The sequence below is a fragment of the Corvus kubaryi genome, unplaced genomic scaffold, assembly GCF_017639235.1.
Source record: "Corvus kubaryi isolate FWS band 111438036 unplaced genomic scaffold, C.kubaryi_AGA036_p1.0 37392, whole genome shotgun sequence".
In the NCBI taxonomy this organism is placed as follows: Eukaryota; Metazoa; Chordata; class Aves; order Passeriformes; family Corvidae; genus Corvus; species Corvus kubaryi.
Genome location: NW_024581131.1, coordinates 363,511 through 386,640, shown reverse-complemented (window position 1 = coordinate 386,640; position 23,130 = coordinate 363,511). Strand labels below are relative to the sequence as shown.

The following is a 23,130-nucleotide window of genomic DNA, read 5'->3' as shown; positions in this document are numbered from 1 at the left end:
CCTCTGAGCATTCACAGAGCCATTATTTAGAAAAAACCCAACCCAGACAGACTAATTTTCCTGCAATTTTTATAGGAACAGATTGAAAAGAGAACCACTTTTAAAACCAAGCTTGTTTATTCTTCTACACTTTCTTGGGCAATAGAATAGAAGGCAGGCTGTTTTTTCCATCTTTAATGAGGAAACTGATATGCAATCTGGTTTTACAGATTCATTGTTAAAAATGCAAACCACTATTTTTGTAATTTGTGTTCAGAATATAGGGCAGCACTTCAATTTTCTTCTATGCATTCACATCCTTATAGATAGTTAGTCCATACAGTGTTAAAATCAGTAATGTTAAACTTCTATTGCCCAGAAGAGGAAAGCATAATACAATAAAAACATTTCTGAGATGACAGATCTATGTTCTTTCAGGGGAATAGTAGAAAATGTGCCAAATCAGTCATAATTTAACTTTATCAGTCATAAATTAGCTTTATCACATAAGTCAGATATGACATGATTTAAACCACAGAAATGTGGTTTCAATGTAACAAAGCTGGTGTGCCACATTATGTCCTAGTCCTCAGCAGAGTGATGAACTCAAAGCAAAGAATGATCCCCTCCAATATGCCAAAAGAGAGTAACTCCAGTGTTATCTGACCTTCATCCCTGGGCTGCTATGTTTTATTTCATCAATTCAATGATGAAATGAAATTAAATTCATTTATCTACACTTACCAACTTGCTCAAACACTCTGTGATTGAAAATGTTCACATGATGAGGAAATCAAATCTTTTTCATGCTCTCCCCCACTTCTCCCCTTCCTGAAAAGCTCGGTGGCCAGACCCAGCCATGACCAGCTCTGCTCACACCTCAGGGAAGAAGTTAAGCCACCCCTTACAGGACATTTCAACCAGGAGTGCATTTTCTGATGTGTAATAACTGACAGGTTTCTCCCAAGTATTTCCTCCTTAAGAAATCAGCATAAGTTTCTATTCTGCTTTCTGTGATTAATGGCATTCAAGAAAAGTATATTCAGCAGCAGATTCCAAACATAACAAGCAGCTGTTAAAAAACATTCACTGTAATTAAAGTGGTTTTAGATTTACAAAGAGCTGGCTTTCCCACATCCTTCTTAATTTGAATCTTGCAAGTTTGCTCCAGTCTTGCCTTGGTTTGGTTAATATTTATGTAAAGGAATATGAGATAGGGAAATAAAGGTATAGATTCAGGGAGAAGAGCTCAACACACACAGAATCCTCTCTTCCCCACAAACACTTCCCCATATCCCACAACAGATGTTTGCTTATTTTTTAACTTGTGCATATCAAAATTCAGGGTGGGAATACATAGGAAGAGTCAAATACTGGTTCTAAAATCAAAAAGCTCATTTACTGTTCCACACTTTTTTCTAATTTTTAAAATATATAAAATAAGAAAAACAATTTAAAACCAAGACCATGAATTTATTTAGATAGAAAACCCAGTCATCTCTCCTTTGTGTGTTCCATGTTATAAAACATAAATTTTGTTATAAAAATGCCTCCCATATTTGTAAATGTTATGATTGTGTTAAAATAATAATGCTTAGGTAATGCCAGAATTGATAACAAGCAAAGTGATCACAATGAGCAATGAACATCTGGTTAGAACACAATAGTCCTCTGTCACAAGAGCTTGGAATTTATTTTGTGTGAGCAGCACTGTGTATAGATTATCAGAAGTACCTGTCAGATAAATTACCTGTGGGAACCACTCTGACTCCCCAAGTGCTTTGAGGAATGTTGCCTCAGAATCAGTAGGAATAGTGCTGGGAACACAAGCTCTCATCAGCTTTTTAAAGCTTGCCTTTGTCTGTCGGATGTCACTGAATTCAACAGGAACAAATTCACAATTCAAAGCAAAATCAAGCTTGAACCCCTGTATGAAAAGGACAACAGCAGATGTAATTTAAAAGGGAAGCATATTTTTCACTGACAGACTCCTTAAATCCCAAAGTCTTGCCTGCTTTATTGCTAAATAATTAATTCCTCATGAAAAATCTGTGCAGCTAAACACCTGCCCAGGATAATAAAAAATATAATAAAAATCCTTGCAATATGTACCATACTAAAGTACCCAGCTATAACCAGAACAGCAGAATGTAGTGCACAGCAGTCATATTTTCAATAATAATAATAATAATAATAATAATTCTAGCAGTAATAGTAGTGAAAAAGTTGAGTGACAATCTGTTCAGTTGTTTATATACAACATAATGTGCTGTCTTTAACATTTTTAAAGCAAATCAACAATATACAAATAAAAATGAAAATATCTGTACAGATGACATATGAACAGTGCAGGACACATCTTGGGAGTTCAATAAAGCAGAAAAAAGTAACCCCCACACCCAAAAAGAACCCCCATAACTGCAAACCAGCTGACTCATCTAAGGAGACACTGGACATTGAGGGAGTTGTTTGACTGAAGTACCTGGTTCAGCACAGAGCAGCAGCTGGATGGTTTTCCTAGCAGAATTCCTCATGTTTTACTTAACTTACTGCATTTAGCAAAGGAGCAGTAAGAGAGGAGGACTGAATTAAGAGAACAAGTTAGCTGACTAACAAAAACCCCACCAAAACCCAACGGATTATGATGAAAAGCATAATATGGAGAACATTATTAGGAAAAACAATTCTCAAGTATGAAGAGCATCACTGAAGAGGTTCATGCCAAACTTCTTGAGTTTTCTTCAGAAATTGCTTTCATTGAATTAAAGCTGGCCTGCAAATAATCTTCATTAAGCTCCTCCATAGAATGCCAAGCAAAAATGTAGGAAAGTGAAAGCCCGGCTTTAATTCCGTTTATATTTTGGCATGGTTCAAAAATAAATTCAATAACTCAACAATGGTAAGCTGTAATAATGCATGACAAAAGCAATTGAGGAAAATAGCACCATTTCTTTAAAATGTTGTATATTTCTGTTTTCCTCATCAATTTAGGTGACATGGTATTTAGCAGAATAAAGCAGTAGTTTCTGCTACACAACTTTAGATGCGTGATTGAACTCTTCACTTATCATTCATTAAGAAATCAAACAAAAATGGTTGCTATTTTTGGATTATAGCAATTTAATTCTATGTACAGCATGATGCCTCCACCTCCTGATGGAATATAATTTCAGAAAAAAATGAATAGTGATGTATTTTCCTACTACCAATAATGGTTTTTGGGCCTTTTGTATTTCAAAAAATATGTAATATTTTTTGTATGCTCACATTTTGAATAAGAAAGTGGAAAACAACTGATTTTTTAATCTTTGAACACAGAGATTTAAAAAAAAAATCTGAAAACATTTTCAGAAAACAAGCAAAACTACTAAGAATTAGAGGACATCTGTTTTTCAAGCAACTGAATCTAAAACATTAAAATCTATGAAAAAATATGTACAAAACTGCAGACATCATGGTCCTCTTCATGTATTTAAATCAGAAGTTCTGGGCTGGTCTTACTCTCATCAGTTTGGCTTTGGGTGAGTTTAGTCCTGCCCACAGTAATGAAGGTTTCCTTCTCTGATAATTGCTTCCCTGACTAACAACATTCTGTCTCCTTCATAACGTATTTCAACACATCAGGAAAAATAAAATTGCACTTTAAATTACCGAATTAGCCTGTTTCATGTTTCCCAAAACAGAAACCACTGAGCTTAGGACTCAGCTGAACATGAGATGAGCAGCCAGCAGGGTCAGAGGACAGCAGTGTGTATTTAGGTGTCATTAAGTGTGGCTCTGAAAGCAAGAACTTCCAAATGCAGAGCTCCACTTCTCTCTGGCCATCTGCTGCCCATTTGGATCTCTCAGCTCAACTACACATCAGCACTTCACCAAAAGTGGCAAATAGAGCTCTGTGCACAAAATTTTTGTTGAGTTTGAGCCTGACCTTTAACCGCTCTTCAAGGTAATTTAGTTAATTTAATATTAAATATGTACTATTTTAATATTAAATATTAAATATTTATTGTTGATAGTAATATTTAATATTTTAATTTGGGTTAACTTCGTTGCATTATATAACCACAGAGCTTGATTTTCACCCAGCCCAGGCCCCACTTAGTAATAGAACATTAATTGTTATTCTCCATATAGAAATAATTCCCATTAGACTTTACACCTTTAGGACAGTTACCCATGCAGCTTATCTAGAATATTATTTACTGTTTCTAACAACATGAGAGTAATTAAACTCAACCAAATAAAACTATGTTACACATAGAAAAAGACTGCCATTACCCGTAACTGAGACTTTTCTCCAAATATATAGAGGGCTGCTTGTCTTCTCAAAAGCTGACTTTGTAGAAAAGAGCTGCTGCTGTAGGGAGGGGTGTTATCTTTCCCTGCAAGTCTTGCACCAACATCAATGAATGGAGTCTGAGTGTTGATAAATCGGTTGCTTGAACGAAGACTCGCCCATACACCTTCATAAGGATGAAGAATATTTAAAAACCTCTTTGTGTGAGGCACTGGAGATCAGAATTACTAAGACGTACGCTTAAACATGTCACATGCATCCCTCACAGGACATAATTAACAGCAAGTACTGGAAAAAAATTGGTTTGTAACAAAAATTATCAAAACCATCCTACTGCATTGTTGTTTAACTTAAGACACTCATCTAACTCTGTCCAGAGCTTTCTACTGTAGAGGAAATAGTTGCTATGATATCAGTAATGTGGTGATAAATCACAATTTGCAAATAGTAATGTCCATGTAAGTGCATGGAAATGAAATTTGTAGAGGGACAGAAATCAGAAAAGTACAGAAATCCCAAAGCTAGCAACAACATGAGCTTGAAACAGTGCAGTGTGATGTGGAACCACAGACTGCACCTGAAAAGCAGCAATTTTTGAATGGCATCACACCAACATCCCAACAGCACTTTGAGTTTGCATGTTGTACACCTTGCTGCTGCAGCTCTGTTGGCACTGCCAGGGGAGGAAATTCCTACAGCACACAGACATGCTCTAATCTCATCATGCTTGAGAGAGTTTTGGTGATTTCAGTGTAAGATAAAGCAGTGATAAACCAGATTGCCACGGCCTGTTTAGTGCTAGAAGAAAAGATAGGCAGTAAATATTTTTCTGTTTCTTGTACCTCAATTAATAACCAGGATCTCGTGAGATTGTTTTTGTGTGTGCAATATGAGGCATGTGAAAGGTATTGGATTCTCAGAGTATGAATAGCACTACTTGAAAATAAAATCCCTTAAATACACTAAATTTGGCATCCAAATGGCAGTGTGAAATTCTTTATCCCAATATGCAGTAAATCAGATTATCAGAAAAGACGCTTGTCCATAAATCTGTGAGGCAAGATATCCAAAAGAGGCACCATAAATACCTCATAGTACTAGAAATTTAGGTACAATAGGACCAACACCCACCCCTCTTCAGGAAAATCCAATAATGTGCATAGTTAACATTTCTTGCATGGAAGAAAAAAAGATGCAGATAACAGTAAATTCCACTGAGATAGCTCAACCAGCAAAATAATTTTATTCTATTTTTTAGAAGCAGGATTAGGTTTCTATTAAAAAATAATTCTGTGTGATAACCCTCAACAGGGACTTGTCTGTACAGCTTAGCTTCTCTGCCCGTCTGGCTGCTAGTCTGAGACGTGAGCAGATGAACTGCAGCAACTGAGAATGGCTGGCAAGGAGCTCTGAGTCAGTGACAGCTCTCAACAGCTCCCACTTCACAGCCAGCCACTTTCATAAAACACCTCATGCAGTAAAGCAGTGTGTTTAGCACAAACTTTTGTTCCACACCTCAGCTACTACACATGAAACAATAAAGACTTTAGCAAGCAGAAACCATGGCAAACACTTAGTAAGAGAAATAAGCTCTCGCTCATTTGGTTTGAAAAATGCAAGCTCCAACACCAGATTGCTGTCCTCAGAGATGAAGTGTACAAAAATACACAGTGACACTTTGGAACATTTCACAAATGCACCCATCATTAGCACTTGTGGCACATCAAAAGCAACAAAACTGGCTACAAATACATGCAGATGAACATGTTTACCAGCATGGACAGCAGTGATTAAAAGGCACAATTATGTTTCTATTGTAATTTTGCCTAGTAGTTTGTTTGCTTTCGTTATTTGGCATACGCTGTATCATGACTTTCTGATTTGACAGTAATCAACCTTCCCCTGTTCATTAACAGTAATTATGGAAAGAAATTCATTGACTAGATAGTGGTATTTCTTAGCTATTTTACTAAAGCAGTAGGAATACTACTCTTTTCCAGAACTGATTTTTAGCTGTTTAAAACTTCCACAGAGAAAACTTTCTACATACCACTCTGTGTTAAATCACTGTCACTGCACATACATTCAATGCGCAAAAAACCTCCAGAACATAACAAAACCACAACGCTGAACTAAAACCCCCAGAATTTTGTTAATGCAGAAACAAGGCTTTCTGTCAGTATCACTTTAGAATTAATTAGGACACTGCAGCAGAAGATGGTAGAAAAGAATGGGCTTTCAGGACACAGAATACAGTACCTTGATGGACTCTTTCCTTAGTTGCTGATTTGGAATTTGAATGAGTGAAACATTTATCTCTGTACCCAAGCACTGGCAGATAACAGTTAAGACAGAAGGAGGAGGAATGGAATGCACATTGCAGCGAAACACATTGCAGGAAAGAAGAAAAGGGTTACTTATTAATTTCCAAAGATCAAGTATATATTGCATTTCTTTATAGTACATAATTTATCAGACAGAACAAATCTTAGCCATCACAAGACAAAACATCAATCAAGCCACAAAACCAATATAAAAATGGGAAGGAGGTATCCATTTATCAAACAGGAATAATTTCCATTGTCATTGCAATAGCTTCAAACATGTAGCACAGCCATCATGTGCTTTTCCATAATTATAGTATCAGAGGAAATGTAATGATTAAATCATTCTGATGTATACTTTATTGAAAGCTTCCATTCAGCTGAAAGCTAGTTTAATTAAAAATCCCAACATAAATGCCTTTCATAAAAAACTGGTTTAGTCTAGGGACATGAAGTACATAATCTGATGGACCTCAAAATGAAAGCAGAATGCATATTAGTTCTATACACCTACAAACATTTTTAAAGGACTGTGTACAAGTATATAATTAAGCAAACATGTAATATCTACCACACAAAAAGATTTCCTCTTCCCTTGCAAAAATCCTCATTTTCAGTGGGACCCTTATATGTTTATCAGTGTATATATCTTTGGCTCAAAACCCACATCAACACAACCAAGTCCTTTTAATACAAATATTCTATTAAATCATACTCAAAATGTTAATGTTTTCTGCTTTGAAAAAAATTCTCTGAGCTGGGCCTGTATTTATTAATTATAAATATCCTAGTATTTTTCCAATAGCAGCAGAACATACTAAGAAAACTTTTTATTCTGCTAAATTACACAGCAATGCCAGGTAAGAAGTGCTGCTCTGCAGAACCACACTATACTTACAAAGTAATACAAGAGGAAAAGCTATGGCTTTTGTGTGAACTTAAAATTCTCATGAAAAATATCAACCAAAAAAAATCAAAGAATGAAAATATATTATGAAACGTAAGTATTTGACCAAACATTTCAGATCAAAACCAACTTGACTGAGCTTTGGGCAGATGCTTCGTGACAATGTTCCAGATAAAGTAAAAAATCATACTTGACACAGACACAAATATTCAGGACAACTGATGACTGTTCAGAAAAATGATGGTTTTAAAAAATGAGAAACACTATTCACGCACTATTCTAACTTGTATTTTAAAATGTATGTATTACAAATATATTGTCTGGCACAAAAATTAGAAAATGTAATTTTCAACTGGTGTATCATAGCTGAACCTGGCTTTTCAGCCCTGGTGTGTGTGATAATAAACACAAGGAAAGAAAGAGTGATCCAGAATCCAAACCACAAAAATACAGCTATTGTATTTTGCACAGTGTAGGATATAATCCATAGCTGCTTGCTGTTTCACATGTGAAATGTATCTAGCTGTGAAAAAGTAGTGAGAACTTTGTGATAATGGATTTGAGAACAACTTTAGAGACTTTATATACTCTATGTATTTTAGAATTTCTTTTAAAACAATTGTATCAGCTGATCTAAAAAGCCTATTGTTTACTTCTCTCCAGGGAGATATTCCCTTTCTCTGTTCCCTCTTCCCCTGTCAACTTCTCACCTTCACTTGGGCTCCCACTGTACTTGTCAAACATTCTTATGTTTCAGCAAAGTCCTCACGTATCCTGCTGAGCTGTGAACAGACACCTTTCAGATACCAGGGCAGGTGTGGCAGCCATCCAGCAAGACACAAGATAACTTTCCTGCCCTCTTCCTGATTACTGCTGAAATTTAGCCAAGGGATTTCAACGTCCAACAAAACAACATGTCTGTGACCCAATACTGCCTTCAGGCTCCTTTTTTCTTCTCTGAGTAGCAACAAACTCATCCTATCACACTTACCACGACCTCTAATCCTAGAAACCAGCAGCAGTTATTTCAGTAATCCCTTTATCTTCAAAAGACAACTTCCACACAGCAACCAGTGAGTTTTCCCTGACTTATCTGGAGCACCCTTGCTGCCCCTCAGCACCACTTGCCTGTTGGTGCTTTTGTGCTGGCACGAGGGGATGGAACACAACCAAACCTCTGCTGTCAGCCACCCAGCACTGCCACTGCTCCAGTGCTCAGCCAGGCCGGGCACAGCCACCACCTATCCAACAACTGCAGCCACTATTCCCTCCTGCTCTCTTCAGCCCCAGCTATTTCACCCAGCCAATTAAAATCACCACCTTTACTCATCTCCAGCTACAACACAACACAGTAGCAACACAGTGAGCACAGAACATAAACGAAACTCTTAGATAAGAAATATGCATTTACTACGATTAATGAAAATACACAGAATTCTCCATTCTTTGGCAATCCCCATGTCCTCTCCTGCCCTTCCCCTCTTCCCTTCTGCTACAGTTCTCACATCACTTCCCCATACATCTCTGAGCATTTTCCTTTCTCCCTCCTTTTCATGCTCTTCCTTCTTTCATTTCCTTAATCCCATCCCACCTCTTCTGGAAGTTCTTCTCTATGAAGTACTTTTATCCTTCCCCATATGAAGCTATAGGTTTTGTATCACACAAGAAGATTTAGGCTGGAATGGGTCTCAGCAGGTCAATGTAAATCTAACTAATTTTAGATGAGGTATCAAAAGAGAAGAAACACAACTTTTAGATATAACAATATAGATATTAGAAATAATTGTAAAGGGAGCCTTCATGGCTAGAAGGTAATAAATCAAATATAAAATGCTTCCTTTTACGGAATAGATTCATCCTTATTTTAACAAACCTATATTTAAGGAATTTGGTGCACTAATTTATGCACATGTTGCACACAAAAAAATCATAACAATTTCATCAGACTAGAAGTGTAGAAGTAGTTGGAATCTCCTTAACAGAATGAAAGGTTCTTGTAGAAATGACACTGATGAGCCCCTGTAACTAGGCACAACTATTTCCAAAGAATGCACTGTATCTCCCTACTTACAACACCTGGCTGTGTAACTCCCTGCTACTTTGAGTAAAATTATTCACAGATTATTGTAATGTTATGAAGCATCAGCTAAGCTTCAGACACACATTGGAATGATCTGTAATTGCAGATTCTAAAGTCTATTAAATGCTTATATAAAAATATGCATTTTGAGGCCATACACAAACAAATCAGAAATATGGATGAATCCCAGTTTATTTAGAAACATAATCCCTATTTGAGTGCTTAATTTTTCACTAATTCCAACATGAAACCAATTTTATTTCAATGGTGAGTAAAGGATTTGAACAGAAATTAGATACTTAGATAATGTTACAGACTGAGGCCAATCTAATTTCTGTTTTGTTGTTTCACAGAACAATGAATCAAGAAAGAGTATAATTATTTTTATTTCACTAACATTTTTTCATAATTTATTACTTCAAATAATAGACTTTGAGCTAGTCTTACTAACCTCCTCGAGCAAAGCTATTGGATAGATTTACATCCAAATGTCCTGGCACTACCTGCTTAAACACAGTAGACATTCTTGAAGCCCTCGTTTCAGTGCCTAAAGTCAGCCAAAAAAAGAATAGAAGATTAAAAAAGCTACAGTGTTAATCAGACTAACACTTAATATGACTGATAAAATGCCCCTTTTCACCCAGTACAGCTAATTCTTGCCAATTTTGTACTTTAGATTTATTTTTTAAGACAAATGCGTACATTGGCAACAGTATGAAGGTGTTAGATACAGCTAAGCAATCAACATATTTTACAATAAATGAAGCAAAGCGCACACACTTTGGGATGGTGTTACTTTACAAGAAAAGCCACTGTTTGGCAGTATTAGGCCAATTAAAACCAACTGAGTAAGACAAGACAGACACAATTTCAAGTCACATAGTCCTTCCTGACATGTTGGGGTTACCTTCACCTAAACCTTACCAGGTTTCATCATAAAATAACTGAAATAAAACATGGAATAATTTCTTCATGGTTCCACCTAGGCATAACTCAAAGAGTGTATTTTGAAAGAATTTACACTGCAGAAAATTTTGGAAATTACATTTGTAGAAACCATTATGAGTATGTAATGCATAAAGAGGCCTATATGCCTTCCATTGCTGCTGCAGCTAAATAGTGTTATCTGTTCTCACCTTGCAACCTCATACTTCCTCATTATATAAAATGGAGCAGATTTTGCATTCTTTTAAATTTGCTAATCTTTTATTCAATATGCAGTTTACTGTTAATTTGTTATAAAAGACTTTACTGTCAGATTAATACTGAAAACTATTTTGGGAAGATCATAAACATTCTTTAGCTACAGAAAACACATTCAGTGAACCTAAGAGTGAATAGGCTACCTGGAAAGTCTAACAATAAAGAAACAACAGAATTCATATGGAAGATTGAACTAGCACCAAATCAGAGAAAAGTCACTTGTCAGCTTAACCAGAGACAAGCACTGTACAAACCAATTTTACCTGGAGACAGAGCAATTGTTGGGCTAACCGTGAGAGTATTGCTGCCATTCATTTTGCAGTGGACGGAGATCACATTCAGTAAGGCTTGTAGGTACTTCTCCTGTTCTATACTGCTTGAAGATTCTAAAGAAGCGGGAGCTAGAGTCACAAGAAGAATGGAATACATTAAAAAAGAAACATACAATTTGTAAATACATAGAGTAAGTGGTGTATTGTGTAAAGCAGAGCACTGAAGATGTCCTAGTTAGCCTATGAAAGGTTCAAAAAGCCTTTCCTTTGATGACAAGCTGTTCATTACCTGGCTGCACAGCAGGATCCAGCAATGTTCTCTTGCACTCCACACAAAGCTGAACTTCTGAAACTGTTACTTCATGGTCACTACTTAAAATATTCATCATCAGCCATTATGTGATCAGAACAGAGTGAAGATAACGCAGCCTTCCCTTCACTCTCCAAACAAAAGGTAACATTTCTAAGTTTATGCTACTTGTCAGCAAAATGTGCAGAGAACAGACAAAACTGTTTCTTCAACAAAAGTAAGTTAAAACCATACTCAACCAGGTCTCCCTCATTCCAGAAAAGGAAGGTTACTTACCTGTACTTGAAGGTTCCTTGGGATACAGTGCCCATTAAAAAAGTTAAGAAACCGTTAACGAAACACAGAAGCAAGGGAAAAACCCCTCAAAAATAATAATTAAAAAAATAATCTCAACCAGAAAACATCCACCCATTGTGTCCAGGTGCAAGGACTTAAGGAAAGGAGATGAAGCTCAGGTCCTGGGCCATAATATGATGATGACATGATGACAAAGTCATGTTCAGTATCAATGAGTCAGTTTATTTTTTTTCAAATGCCAAACAAAATGTTTGGCATTCCAGTTTATTGCAGCCACCTCTGGACTTACTATAAGACAAAAGTTTCATAGCTGCTTAAACCAGGATTTGGTATCTTGATCACAAGAGCCAAGATTTGGAATAAGAGACAGAGTCAAAGAATTTGACTGAGCACATTTTGACAAAACACAATGGTAATTTGTAAATAGTTTTCTCCAATGATGATCCAATCAGATTCTATGCTGGAGACTAATAGACAGTAAGCTAATTAGATGGAGGGGCAAACAAAATTTCAAGATAGAAATTAGTGTCTGAATTGAAAGTACAATTAGGAAGTGATGATATTTCCTGCAGGAAACATCATGCTGCTTCTATCTGACCAAGTGGAAAAAGCCTGAGGAGGAACATTATTTTCTCCTCAACTCCTAAGCAGGATTTACACATCCTGAAATTCCACTGGAATGATCTCTAGGTCCCCTAGTCCTTGAAATAATGCCACAAAAAGTCAATTTAGGTCTTAACAATTTAGCTAAATGAAAAGAAATGAATTGTCTAAATGAAAGGATAATGTCTATACCACTTGCATTTATGAAGTTTTATTTTGTACAGAGTATTGTGTGTGTTTTAGAAAACAGCTTGACTTACATCAAAGTCTGTCATTGAACCAAGCAGATACCAGAATTAAAGAGTGAAGGCAAAAATGTCCTTGTGAAGGATGAGAGATGGAAAATTTGCCCTTCATCCTTACCACACATCATCCCAACACAGCAGCATAAAGTGGTAACTCAAAGCATTGCCCCCTGCCTGCACAGGTGAACTGGGATTTCTATGAAATGACTCATCTTTCAAGTGCTCTGTCACACATGAAGGTCACCACAGCACCACGGATCTAAACAAAAGATGGGGATGGAGATCCCAGTAGCAATTTTATCCCATTTATTTTTCCTTTTATCTCAGGAAAGAAATGCATTGCTTAGTCATACAAGGCTAATATGTGCTTTATATGCCTGGTCATGGGTTGCTCCAACTTCATCTTACAAGTCCTAATACAATCAATAGTCCAGCCTGTACCAAAATAACTGCTCTCTTGGATAGTGTTACTACATCCAAGAAACAGAAATGTTCTTCCCACAGGGTAGCTGACCAATAAATGCTAATTTAGGTGTAGAATGTCATATTTAGAACTACAATGCCCTGCAACAAAATTCCCAGAGAGGTCAAAGTGTAATTCAGAAACCAACTTGCAGGTTTCAAAGAACATTTCAAAAGACTTCTATACTCTCCAGCTCATATTCAAACATCTGTTAATAATCCTTTTTTGGACAGACGTTAGAGAAATACAATTCTGTCGCACATACAGTTTGGTTCCACACAGAAATTAAGTACTGTGCACAATTTCTTTTAAAAATATGTTCTGTTCTTCTTATATAACATATTGACCTCCAACTATGCTTTAAAAACTTGCGTAACACACCACGTAACACGAAATCACAAAAATGTTCATTAAGTTCCACCAGGTCCTCTCTGTTTCCCTGTATCAATCCAGAGCTGACCAATAAAAATCTACTGCTATGAAATCTCTGCTTAGGAAAGAATGAATCTGTCCATTTGAATTTAACTTCAGATTATCTTTGCCCTCTTAGTTTGCATTTTTTGATGAAGACTTTCCTTCACTGTACACAACTCTTGCTGAGGCAGCTGTGTATAACTACCTTTGTTCATCGGTTTTGTTTCACCAAGCTTCAACTTCATTATGAATAAGAAAAATACCCTATAAAAATTCTCCATTTTCCTTGCTGTACCTTCATGAGGAAAGTCTCCATTTTCTTCACATTTTAAAAGAAACAATGACTCCAGAAGGGAGTATCTGTCAGATACAGTTAGTGTCGATCAGTTTATTTATGGCATAATATTCTACTGGATGTATGGCAATGGGAATACAAAATTAAGAATATAAATTTAATATAAAATTAAGAATATAAAATTAAGAAAAGAAACCACCTACAAAAGCATTACAGTTACACACAAGAAACATGTGTTCATGGGTCAGACTTTGTAGGTCTTGATTTGGAAGGCTCTCCAACTCCCATGCACAAAGAAATGATAGCTGCTACAGAAAATATCAAAGAGTCTGTCCTTATATAATTTCGAGACTATTCCTGCAGATTTCTTCCAATTTTTTCTATTTGTACCAGGTTAAAGATGCCTCATCTGTATTTCAGCCAGGACAATCAGTATTAAATCAATTGAAGACTAACATTGGAATAGCCATGCCTAGGATTCACATCATAAGCACGTGGAAGAACTGGTTGTAGCCATTAGCTTTGGCAGCTGCGGTGTCAACTATTGGCAATACTTCACTGATTCATTTTGTTAATCCTTTCAACAAAAACACATTGTAAAAATTTCAATTCATTGCCTTCATTGCTCATCATTCCAACTAAAAAAAAAGCTCCCACAAAACTCAGAAGAGATACACTGAATCAGGGCTATAGCAATGAATATTCAGCAGATAATTACAAGTTACCCAGTCCAGACACTGTCTAACATCAAAAAATTTTTTCTAATATCTCTGAAATAATGATATTTTAAAGGTGCATTTGAAACACACAAAACCTCATAATGTCTGCTAAAAATTGCTCTTAAAAAGTAAGAAAAATGTGGTTTTCATAAAGATACTCTGTGAAGGAAAAATTATGGAGGACTATGTAGAAAAGATTTAAATCATGTAATCTTCAAACTACTTTCATACCACTTGTACACAAGTGTACAGTATGCTTGTTACAGACTTTGAAACATTCTATAAAATGCACTGGAGTAGAGTCAAACCTTTTAGTTTCATTTTAGTCATTACTAGGGAGAATTGCAAACATACACAGAACAAAGGAATTTCTTTGCTACCTTAATGAGTTTCTGGTATTCCAATTCGACCTCACATTTCCTTTTTCTCCAAAAAGGAAAATTATGGCCTAATTCTGGAATAATTTCTAAATAACTTTGATTAAAGAAAATACTGACTCCTTCATTCTTGGCATGAAATTAACTCTGAAAAAGCTATCAGCATAAGAGATGGAAATCCAGGCAGTCATAAGTATCCTAAACACTGACTGTGAATGATGGAAGTCAACTAATGTTATTTCCAAAATTAGTGTTGCCCTAATATTATATTCTTCTGAAAAACTAACCATTCTGGTAAATCTTGTGTTGGTCCAAAGTTATTCATTCATATTTTTTGAACTGCTTTCATACCATTCAGGATTTTGACATCCAATAAGTAATAGTATTAGATAACCATTTATATCCTGAGACTTTTGATTCAACCAGATCACTGATTTTCCCCCAGCAAACTAAGCATTTCTATGTGAAACTCCTTCTACAGAAAGCCTGGCTGCATCAACTCACCCGTGGGATGTGTGTTTTGGGATTTGAAGAGGCCCACCACACTTTTTCCATGAAAGCCCCCAGACCTCAGCAGCAGAGTGCTGTTTTTAGTGTTCTTCCAGCAGACAACGGGCAGGCGATTGTGGCGGTAACAGCGAGCCACTCTCTGCAGGCTGCTGTCCTGAACAGACTGAGGGACCACCAGCAGCCCAGGATAACTGCATTGACAAGAAGGTGAAGAAAAAAAAAAATTGAACAATTAAAATTGCTTTCGAAATGCTCAGCAGCAATGAAAAAAAAACCCGGAAATTACAAGCTGAAAATACGACTTAATGAAAGAACACCTTAATTGAATTGCTTTTATTTTTTAAGTAATTTTTAGTCCAAGCCTAGCAAATACATGAATTTAAGCAAACTGCATTTTCAATAGAAATGGAATTACGAAAAATTTGTAAGACTATCACCACTAATCACTTTCCATTTAAGATTACATTTTATTTGGTAGTATTTTTCTTCTTCGCACATCTCTTATCCGTCGCTATGATGAAGCTGTATTTTTAAGCATGACAGAAAACATAATTTTGAGGTATGCAAATGATGCAGTAGATTTGACAACCGCATATGAAATATGAGAATTGAAAGGAAAGCTTGTTAGATTCCCTAAAGTATCACAATGAAAACAATAGTTTCTGGTTTACAAAAAAGTACATTTAAATTTTACAGTCAGATTCCCTGAAAAAGAGTGCTTGAAACTGGATTTTTGCGTTCTTTTTAAAAGAATACACTTAGAGATTAGGAAATTCACTGATATAATACCTTTAAAGATAGAAAACATAACAAGATGGTAGTTGTGCTCACGTTAGCAAAAGAAGGATTCAAGCAATATGAAATATGATTTTCTATCTTCTCCAAAAAATAAAAAAATCAACCTAAGTGCCCATTTCATATGTTAAGAAGAAACTAAGATGAGGAACAGGAAACACTGCTTACTAAATAACTTTTACTCCCTCTACAATATACACTGTTTCTGCAAATTCAGTTCTTGGACATTTATTGAACTGCCCTCAGACAAAATAAATACACATGGTATTTACAGGCTACACAGTAACCACAGTAATATAGCAGTAGGTAAGCATTTATATCCTGAGATTTGTAATTCATTCAGATATTAATTATATTTCCCAAAAAACCCTAGAGAACGTTAAAAACTTGTGGGTTCAGGGGAGGAAAGAGTTGTCTGCATAATGTTCAAAGCATAACGAAAACAGACAGATGCCATGCCTTCATCTGCATTGTACTCCATGGTGACTAAACAAAACCAGTACTCTAGACAAGTCAGAAAACAAGAAAGGATCTAATATTTTTTTTCTGTGCCCTTCTTCCTGGCAATTCCATTGTCCATAATGAAAGCAATGACCAGCCCAAACTGGCTCTAGAGAATGCAAAAGTCTTCTGATATGACTCATGTAGATAGGCTTTTGTATTAAAAGGAATTTTTGTGGGCAGTGGTAATAAACTACATCAGCTTTCACAACAAAAAAAAAGGACTTAGTAACGCTGATGTGTTAAAACACAGCATGTGACTTTCAGCACATGACAAACTTCTAAAGTAGGTACTTTCATGAAGTCAATTCTAACACATACTTTTTAATTTGGAGAAAGTAATTATTCACAATTGCTTCTGAAGCTTGCTTTAATTTAGGAACAGAAGAGATTTTAAATGCAAATATATAATGCAGACATATATACATGTGTCTCTACTTTCAACTACTTAAGTGAATTGGTAAACTCACCTCCTGCAAAGGGAATACATCCTGTTCAAGGCAGTTATTCTCAAGTATTCTGTTTTTGAGCGAGAAGAATTAGCGCTGATGGTCCCCAGCCCCAAACGCTGATAGTCCCTGAAACAGGCTCTTTCTACTAATTGCTCCATGGTTGATTTTTCTGATGCTTTCAGGGTACCACTGGTGTGCAGCTCGCTGTCATCTGAAACTAAAGGTAAAAATCTTATTGGGGAGCTCAGCAGTTACACAGCAAACAATGCTACTTTCTTCTAAACAAGTTTGTCCTACTCTGAGTGATGAATGGCAAGACCCAGGACATGCAAACCACAGTTTATCGAATCTATAAACACTAAAATAGTATTTTAGTCAGCAAACCTGACTGTAGCATGCAGTTACCTACTGTGCTTGTGACTGGCATGGCTGACATCGCTGGCTAGAATCCTGGAGAAAGTTATCTCACATACTCACTTGAACTGAAGACAGATAATCTTCCTTTACCAATTTACAAATTCTTTACAAATCCATTACCCATTCAAGATAAAAATCAACAGCATGATTATTTTTTTTTTTTAAACTATCTTCAGAAGAGGTAACAATGTCTTTAAGGCTTGGTTCAGCCTACAAAATGTTTCAGTGTGGTAATTTCACAACAGATGACTGCTGGGTTCTGAATGTCTCAATGTCAGACAGCAGCTTTCTTCAGTCGTGAATATCAGCTGCCCTTTCCAAAGCAGAAAAACTTCAAAACTTCAGCCATGAAAGATAAAAAAAACTGTCACAAGTTCAAACTACTCTGAAATTCAAGTCAAGCAGGGTCTTTGTACAAAATCTGCCACCTGCCCATAAGTGACACTTTCAACCATTTCCAAATACTTCTGAGAGCAGATTTACTGCTCACAGCATGTATCAGTTACTTGCTACCACCTCAAGCATTGAAATATGGGCATATGAGAAGTATTCCTTTATGAATCAGGCACTGAAAAGAATAAAAGGATTTAAACTTAAAGCAGGACTTTACAAAACTGGAATTCCAAAGTATTTATAAAAATAAGAATTATGATATAATTAAAACTCTTCTGGCAGTACACAACATTCAGAATTTACAGGAGAAATACCTCTACGATTTTTTTTCTGTACATCTTAGTACAAAAGCTAAATGAATAATTTTCTTTGCCCTTTCAGCTAAAGAAAAAAAAATTCTCTATTTGATCTAAATAATAAAGCTGAACACTCTAAATCTCTCCTTTTTTTCCTCTTTTATCCTAAGAATCACACAACAAGAAAGAAAGAAGTCACACAACATCTTAAGTATAAAGTGCACTAATGGGAAATGAATTTAATTGTGTTTTAGAAATAATTTTTTTGGGTCATACAAGAATTTGGTATTTAACAGTTTTGAATGGAAAGCTGTAACTGGCTCAGTTAAGATGAAGGTGCATTTTGTGAAATATTTTTTTCTAAATGGATTTTTCTCCCATGAAAGCAGGTATATTGGTGATCAGACTTTGCAAAACCATTCTCCTGTGCATAAACAGCTAGAGATGAGAGCTCCTATCCATGTCCTTAACCTGAAGAGGGAGATGAAGATACTTTGCTGTCTCAAGATTAACATGATTTATTTGATTTTGAAAAAACAAGGAATAATCCCTCTGTTTTGCTGTTCTTGAGATATGACTATTTGCAAAAGAAGGTTTCACAGTCTCTTGTTTTGTTGAACATACCAATATGACCACTATAAGAAAAAGAATTTACTAATGACTGAGAGATTCTGAACTCTGAAAACAAAGAGATGAGGAGGAATTTGAGGGTGATTAGGTGTTCATTGGTAACAGCTAATAACTACAGTACTGTGCCCAGTTTTGGTAATCACCTTACAAGTTATATGTGGGCCAGCTAAAGAAGTCTGAGAAAAGAGCAATGAAGATGATCAGAAGTCTGTCAAGACTAATAAACAAAGAACGGAAAGAACTGCAGATATTTAACATCCAGAAAATAACAGAGAAATATTACAACAGATCATAAATATATTATGCATTGCAATCAGAATGAGGGGAATCCTCTCTTCTAGATGTATATAGTGGCAGAGTAAAAGTGAATGGTTTAAATTGATGATGATGTTTAGTCCTGAATCTCAGAAAATTAATGGTTTTCTCCAGCATTAAGGATGGTTAAAGTATTAGTATGAGCTGCCTAGAGTTGTGGAACCTTCACCTTTGAAAGCTTTTAAGAAGAAGTTAGGCAAACACCTGAGGAACAGATGAAGTACTTTGATCTTGCCTTGGGGCAGAGAGGTGGACTACTTGATTTCTGGAAGTTCCTTCCAGCCCTATCTTTAACATTTCTTTCTTAAGACAGTGCATCACCTGCTGTAGATAGTTCATTGTTGGTGGAGCTGCATAGTTTCCTATATATCCGTTTTTGAGACTTGCAAACAAGGCAAAAACAAAGCCAAAGCCACAGCCACAGCAGTCAATATAAAAGGAATTGCAGGGATTAATCCCTGTGGCTCTCTGCGCTCTGTCTGAAGCAGAGTCACTGCTGTTGACAGCTCACTGCCCCTGATGTGCCAGTGCTGCATGAGAATAAAACAAACTCAGCCTCTGGTCACCTTAACGTGTTCCCAGCCAAGACACCTGGAAAGCAGCAGGCCTGAAGACTCACAAGTTATGATTTTTTTTTCAGGGAAGGAAAAAAGTGACTATCGCTAATCTTCTATAGCACCTGTGTTCATGGAAGAATTCAGTTGTTTTGTATACCAGCAATGGAAAAACTCTTAAAACATCATCATCAAGAGAATATGAAGAGAATACAAGTCTCACAGGTACGACTGTGCTTGGTGTCTCCAGGTGAAGGACACAAAATCACCCCAAAATCACCCAGGTACAGCCTGCAGAATTGCTTCTGACCCAAAGAACATGAACATCAGAACACATGCTAACTCAGCACTTCAGGAAGATGCTGGAAATTCAATTAAGAATGTAATTTTTCACTCTGAAGAACACACTCTAAAGATATTCTGTATTTTCCAAACCTTTATTTTTGCCTATTTCTCATCACTTTGTCTGGAATGAAAAAAGACAAACAGTATTTTTTAGCTTGCCTGAAATAGCTTTCTTCCATTTCAAAGAGAACAGAGGCTTCAGTCCTGCTTTGGACAACTTTCATGCATCTGCTCATAAGTCACATAAGTTGCCTTGCTCAGTGACCAAATATTCAACAGGAAAATTCAGCTTGTTTGATGTTTGGAAGAAATTATCAATGTCTGAAGAACACTCTTCATTATCTGAGATGCCTATGTTTATTTTAGAGAATGGTATGACAAAACAACACCTGTCTATGTACAGGAGAATCTGGTTCCCTCTAGTGGTTTATTATAAATTAGCAGTGGTCCAGATAAGGATATACACACAGCAGCCTATGGGAGGAAAAGAGGCTTTCTGGGGAAAGTCAAGCTCCACACCATCCCACAAACTGCACAAAGTGCCCAAACCCCTTTCTACCTTCTACTCCAAAATCACCTCAACCAAAAATTTGGGAAGTAGTATTTTCAGCAGTAAAGAGTTCTGCTGCTTTCAGGCATCTTTTGTCAGTTCCGCATCCACAAAGTTTCCAATTTGCTCATTCTTGCACCTCACCAGTTACTGCCTTCTCATCACAGACTAATTGCAGATGTCAGATGTCTAGAGATAAATGAAAGCTGCAGCATGCTTCTGTGCTGTTTCATCTCCACTAGCATGAGGTAAAAATGATCTAAAAGATATCATATCTAAATAGTTTGATAATTAAAAAATAATCTAGTACTTTGCTGTACCACTGAATTAAGTCAGCTTCCTCCTCTGCCTCGTCATTGCAAAAGAAAACACTCACTAAAAGTACAGATTTGAAACCCTTCTCTTTCCTGTCTAGGAAGACCCTCCAATTTCTTGTTGAAGGCATTTCTCATTCAATACACCAGAATGGAAGCATAATAGGATAGACTTATTAACCAACATGGGAAAAAAAAGTCACACTCTTACCAGAGATATCATCATCTTCATTCCAGCCAGGGCGATTCCCTCTTTCCTCCACTATTGTGCCTGTCTTCTTCTTCAATAAATACTGGCGCCCAATTGTCATCTTCCCAGCACGTTTTGCTCCCTTCACAATGCTTTTGGAAAAGGTGCTAAAAATCCAAAACAATGAGAATATTTAGAAAGATTCCTGCGATTCTGCCTAATAGCATTTACAGATTTCTACGACCAACATAAATAAAATGGATTAAATAATTTTTCACTTAATAAAAACAATTCTACATGTCAGAAAAATAACTTACATTAATTTTTAAACAAAAAATTGTACTACTTTGCGATACATTTGTGTCTTTTTTGTCTGTTGGTAATGAATAAGCAGATATCACCTTTCTTCAGGTTTTTTTATTTTGCTAGTAACGTGATAAATCTAAAAAGTTGCCAAAGTAAAGGCAGGAAATACAGAAATTACCTTTAAGTTTTAGGATTTCATGACTATCTTGGGATTCTACTCTCCTGTGTCAACAACGCAATAATCAGAGAATCACAGGAGCTACCACTCTGGAATAGACTAATGATGCAGCTGGTCCAGTAAAAATTAATGTGTAACACAAAACTCAAAAGAGGACCCAAAGCTCAAACTCTAAATTAAAAACCAGCAGGGCAAATGCACAGGGTAAAATTAATCCTAATCCACACCAGGCTGTAAGTGGGTAGGCTACTAATGATAAAGTAATGCACAATTAATCTTGTTCCCCGTGTTGGCATAGGTTGCACAGCTCAAGATGCTGCTTCTATTTTGTGTGTTTCAAAATCTAATAAGGTGCTTGTTCAAATCTACTGCAGCCAGAAATTTATTCAAATAATACAACTCCTATCCCAAATAAACATCTGTATCCTACTAATCTATCTCTTACTCAGGAAATACAAAGAGATGCACAATAGCAATCACTTATTTTGACATTCCTGAAAACTGCTTGAATGATCTGCCCTTGTGCAGAGCTTTCAGACTGTTTAATGTATTTGGCTAATCCAAGACAAGAACATCAGTAAGAAAAAAAAAGAGGAAAGACTGTACCGGAATGAAGTGTTCTTTTCTTTCTGTTTTGGTAGAATTATCTGTGGTGCTGTCTGCCCAGCTGCAAAGGCAAAAGTGCTGAAGATAGACTGAGGATAGCGGAACTTCATCAACTGTTTCTTAAATATTTCCACCACTTCGGGACTTACTTCTTCATCAAATGCTACTTTAATTAACTGTGTATTAAAGACATGACACATTAGAAACGGAAAAAAAATCTGAGAACTTCAGAAATTGAAAGATTCTAAAATGCATTAGGAGAATTCCAATATTTTCTCAGTACTGTGCTCATCAGAAAATACAAATATATGTACATACACCTTATTTATTTTGAGGCCTATTAAATATTTTAGTAATTTTTCATTTCCTATTTTAAATTTATGCCCTAATACTAAGGTATCTTCACTAGGAAGCATCTGGAATTCTCGTAAGATCAAATACAAAATATTTTGGTCAATCCAAGTCAGAGTGCTGGCACTAAGACATCTACAACAGCTCAAATTCTGGTCACATGGGACAGCTTAGCTGGGAAACAGTCTGCCAGCTCTGCCCCTATACTGGGAACTGAGGTTGGTAATGCACTTCAAAGACTCTGGCCAAGCCAGCAATTTCAGCATTCATATGTCACAACCATTATATTTCTATTACTTAGACATTCCAATTTTGACCTCACCTTGCAAAGTACAGAAAACTGCTAATAACAAAAACGTGATAGTGAAATCTGCTCCTTAAAAAGGAAATAACCTTGTGCTATTCAACACTGATCCATCCACTAGACTAAAAATGCTTTCTTGAAAGGTTCCGGGGGGAAAAAAAATCCCATCCAATCGCCTCAGCTGAAAGGAAGTCAACAATTCGGGAAAACAAATAAGAGAAAATACTGAATCCATAAAAAGGCCCAAAAGAACTCTAAGAATGTGGAGAAAGCAAACAAAGAACTATCCCAGAGCTCTATTTCTGAGCGCATACCTAGGCACCTTTTAAATTCCTTTG

The 23,130-nt window shown here is 36.2% G+C and overlaps 1 protein-coding gene across 6 annotated transcripts in view; it reads right to left on the bottom strand.

Moving 5' to 3' along the window:
* Window positions 1–23,130, bottom strand: part of SBF2 (SET binding factor 2) — a 235,244-nt gene that overhangs the window by 20,825 nt on the left and 191,289 nt on the right. For 2 of the 6 annotated variants that reach the window (XM_042038399.1, XM_042038400.1), the window contains exons 24-32: window positions 22,138–22,313; window positions 21,069–21,214; window positions 17,062–17,260; window positions 15,290–15,486; window positions 11,054–11,191; window positions 10,039–10,134; window positions 6,536–6,607; window positions 4,258–4,442; window positions 1,730–1,906 (exon numbers count right to left, since the gene is read on the bottom strand). In XM_042038399.1, coding sequence (XP_041894333.1) covers window positions 1,730–1,906; window positions 4,258–4,442; window positions 6,536–6,607; window positions 10,039–10,134; window positions 11,054–11,191; window positions 15,290–15,486; window positions 17,062–17,260; window positions 21,069–21,214; window positions 22,138–22,313 — 1,386 coding nt within the window. The remainder of the gene's footprint in view (window positions 1–1,729; window positions 1,907–4,257; window positions 4,443–6,535; window positions 6,608–10,038; window positions 10,135–11,053; window positions 11,192–15,289; window positions 15,487–17,061; window positions 17,261–21,068; window positions 21,215–22,137; window positions 22,314–23,130) is intronic. The other 4 variants (XM_042038401.1, XM_042038402.1, XM_042038403.1 and 1 more) reach the window with 3 other exon arrangements.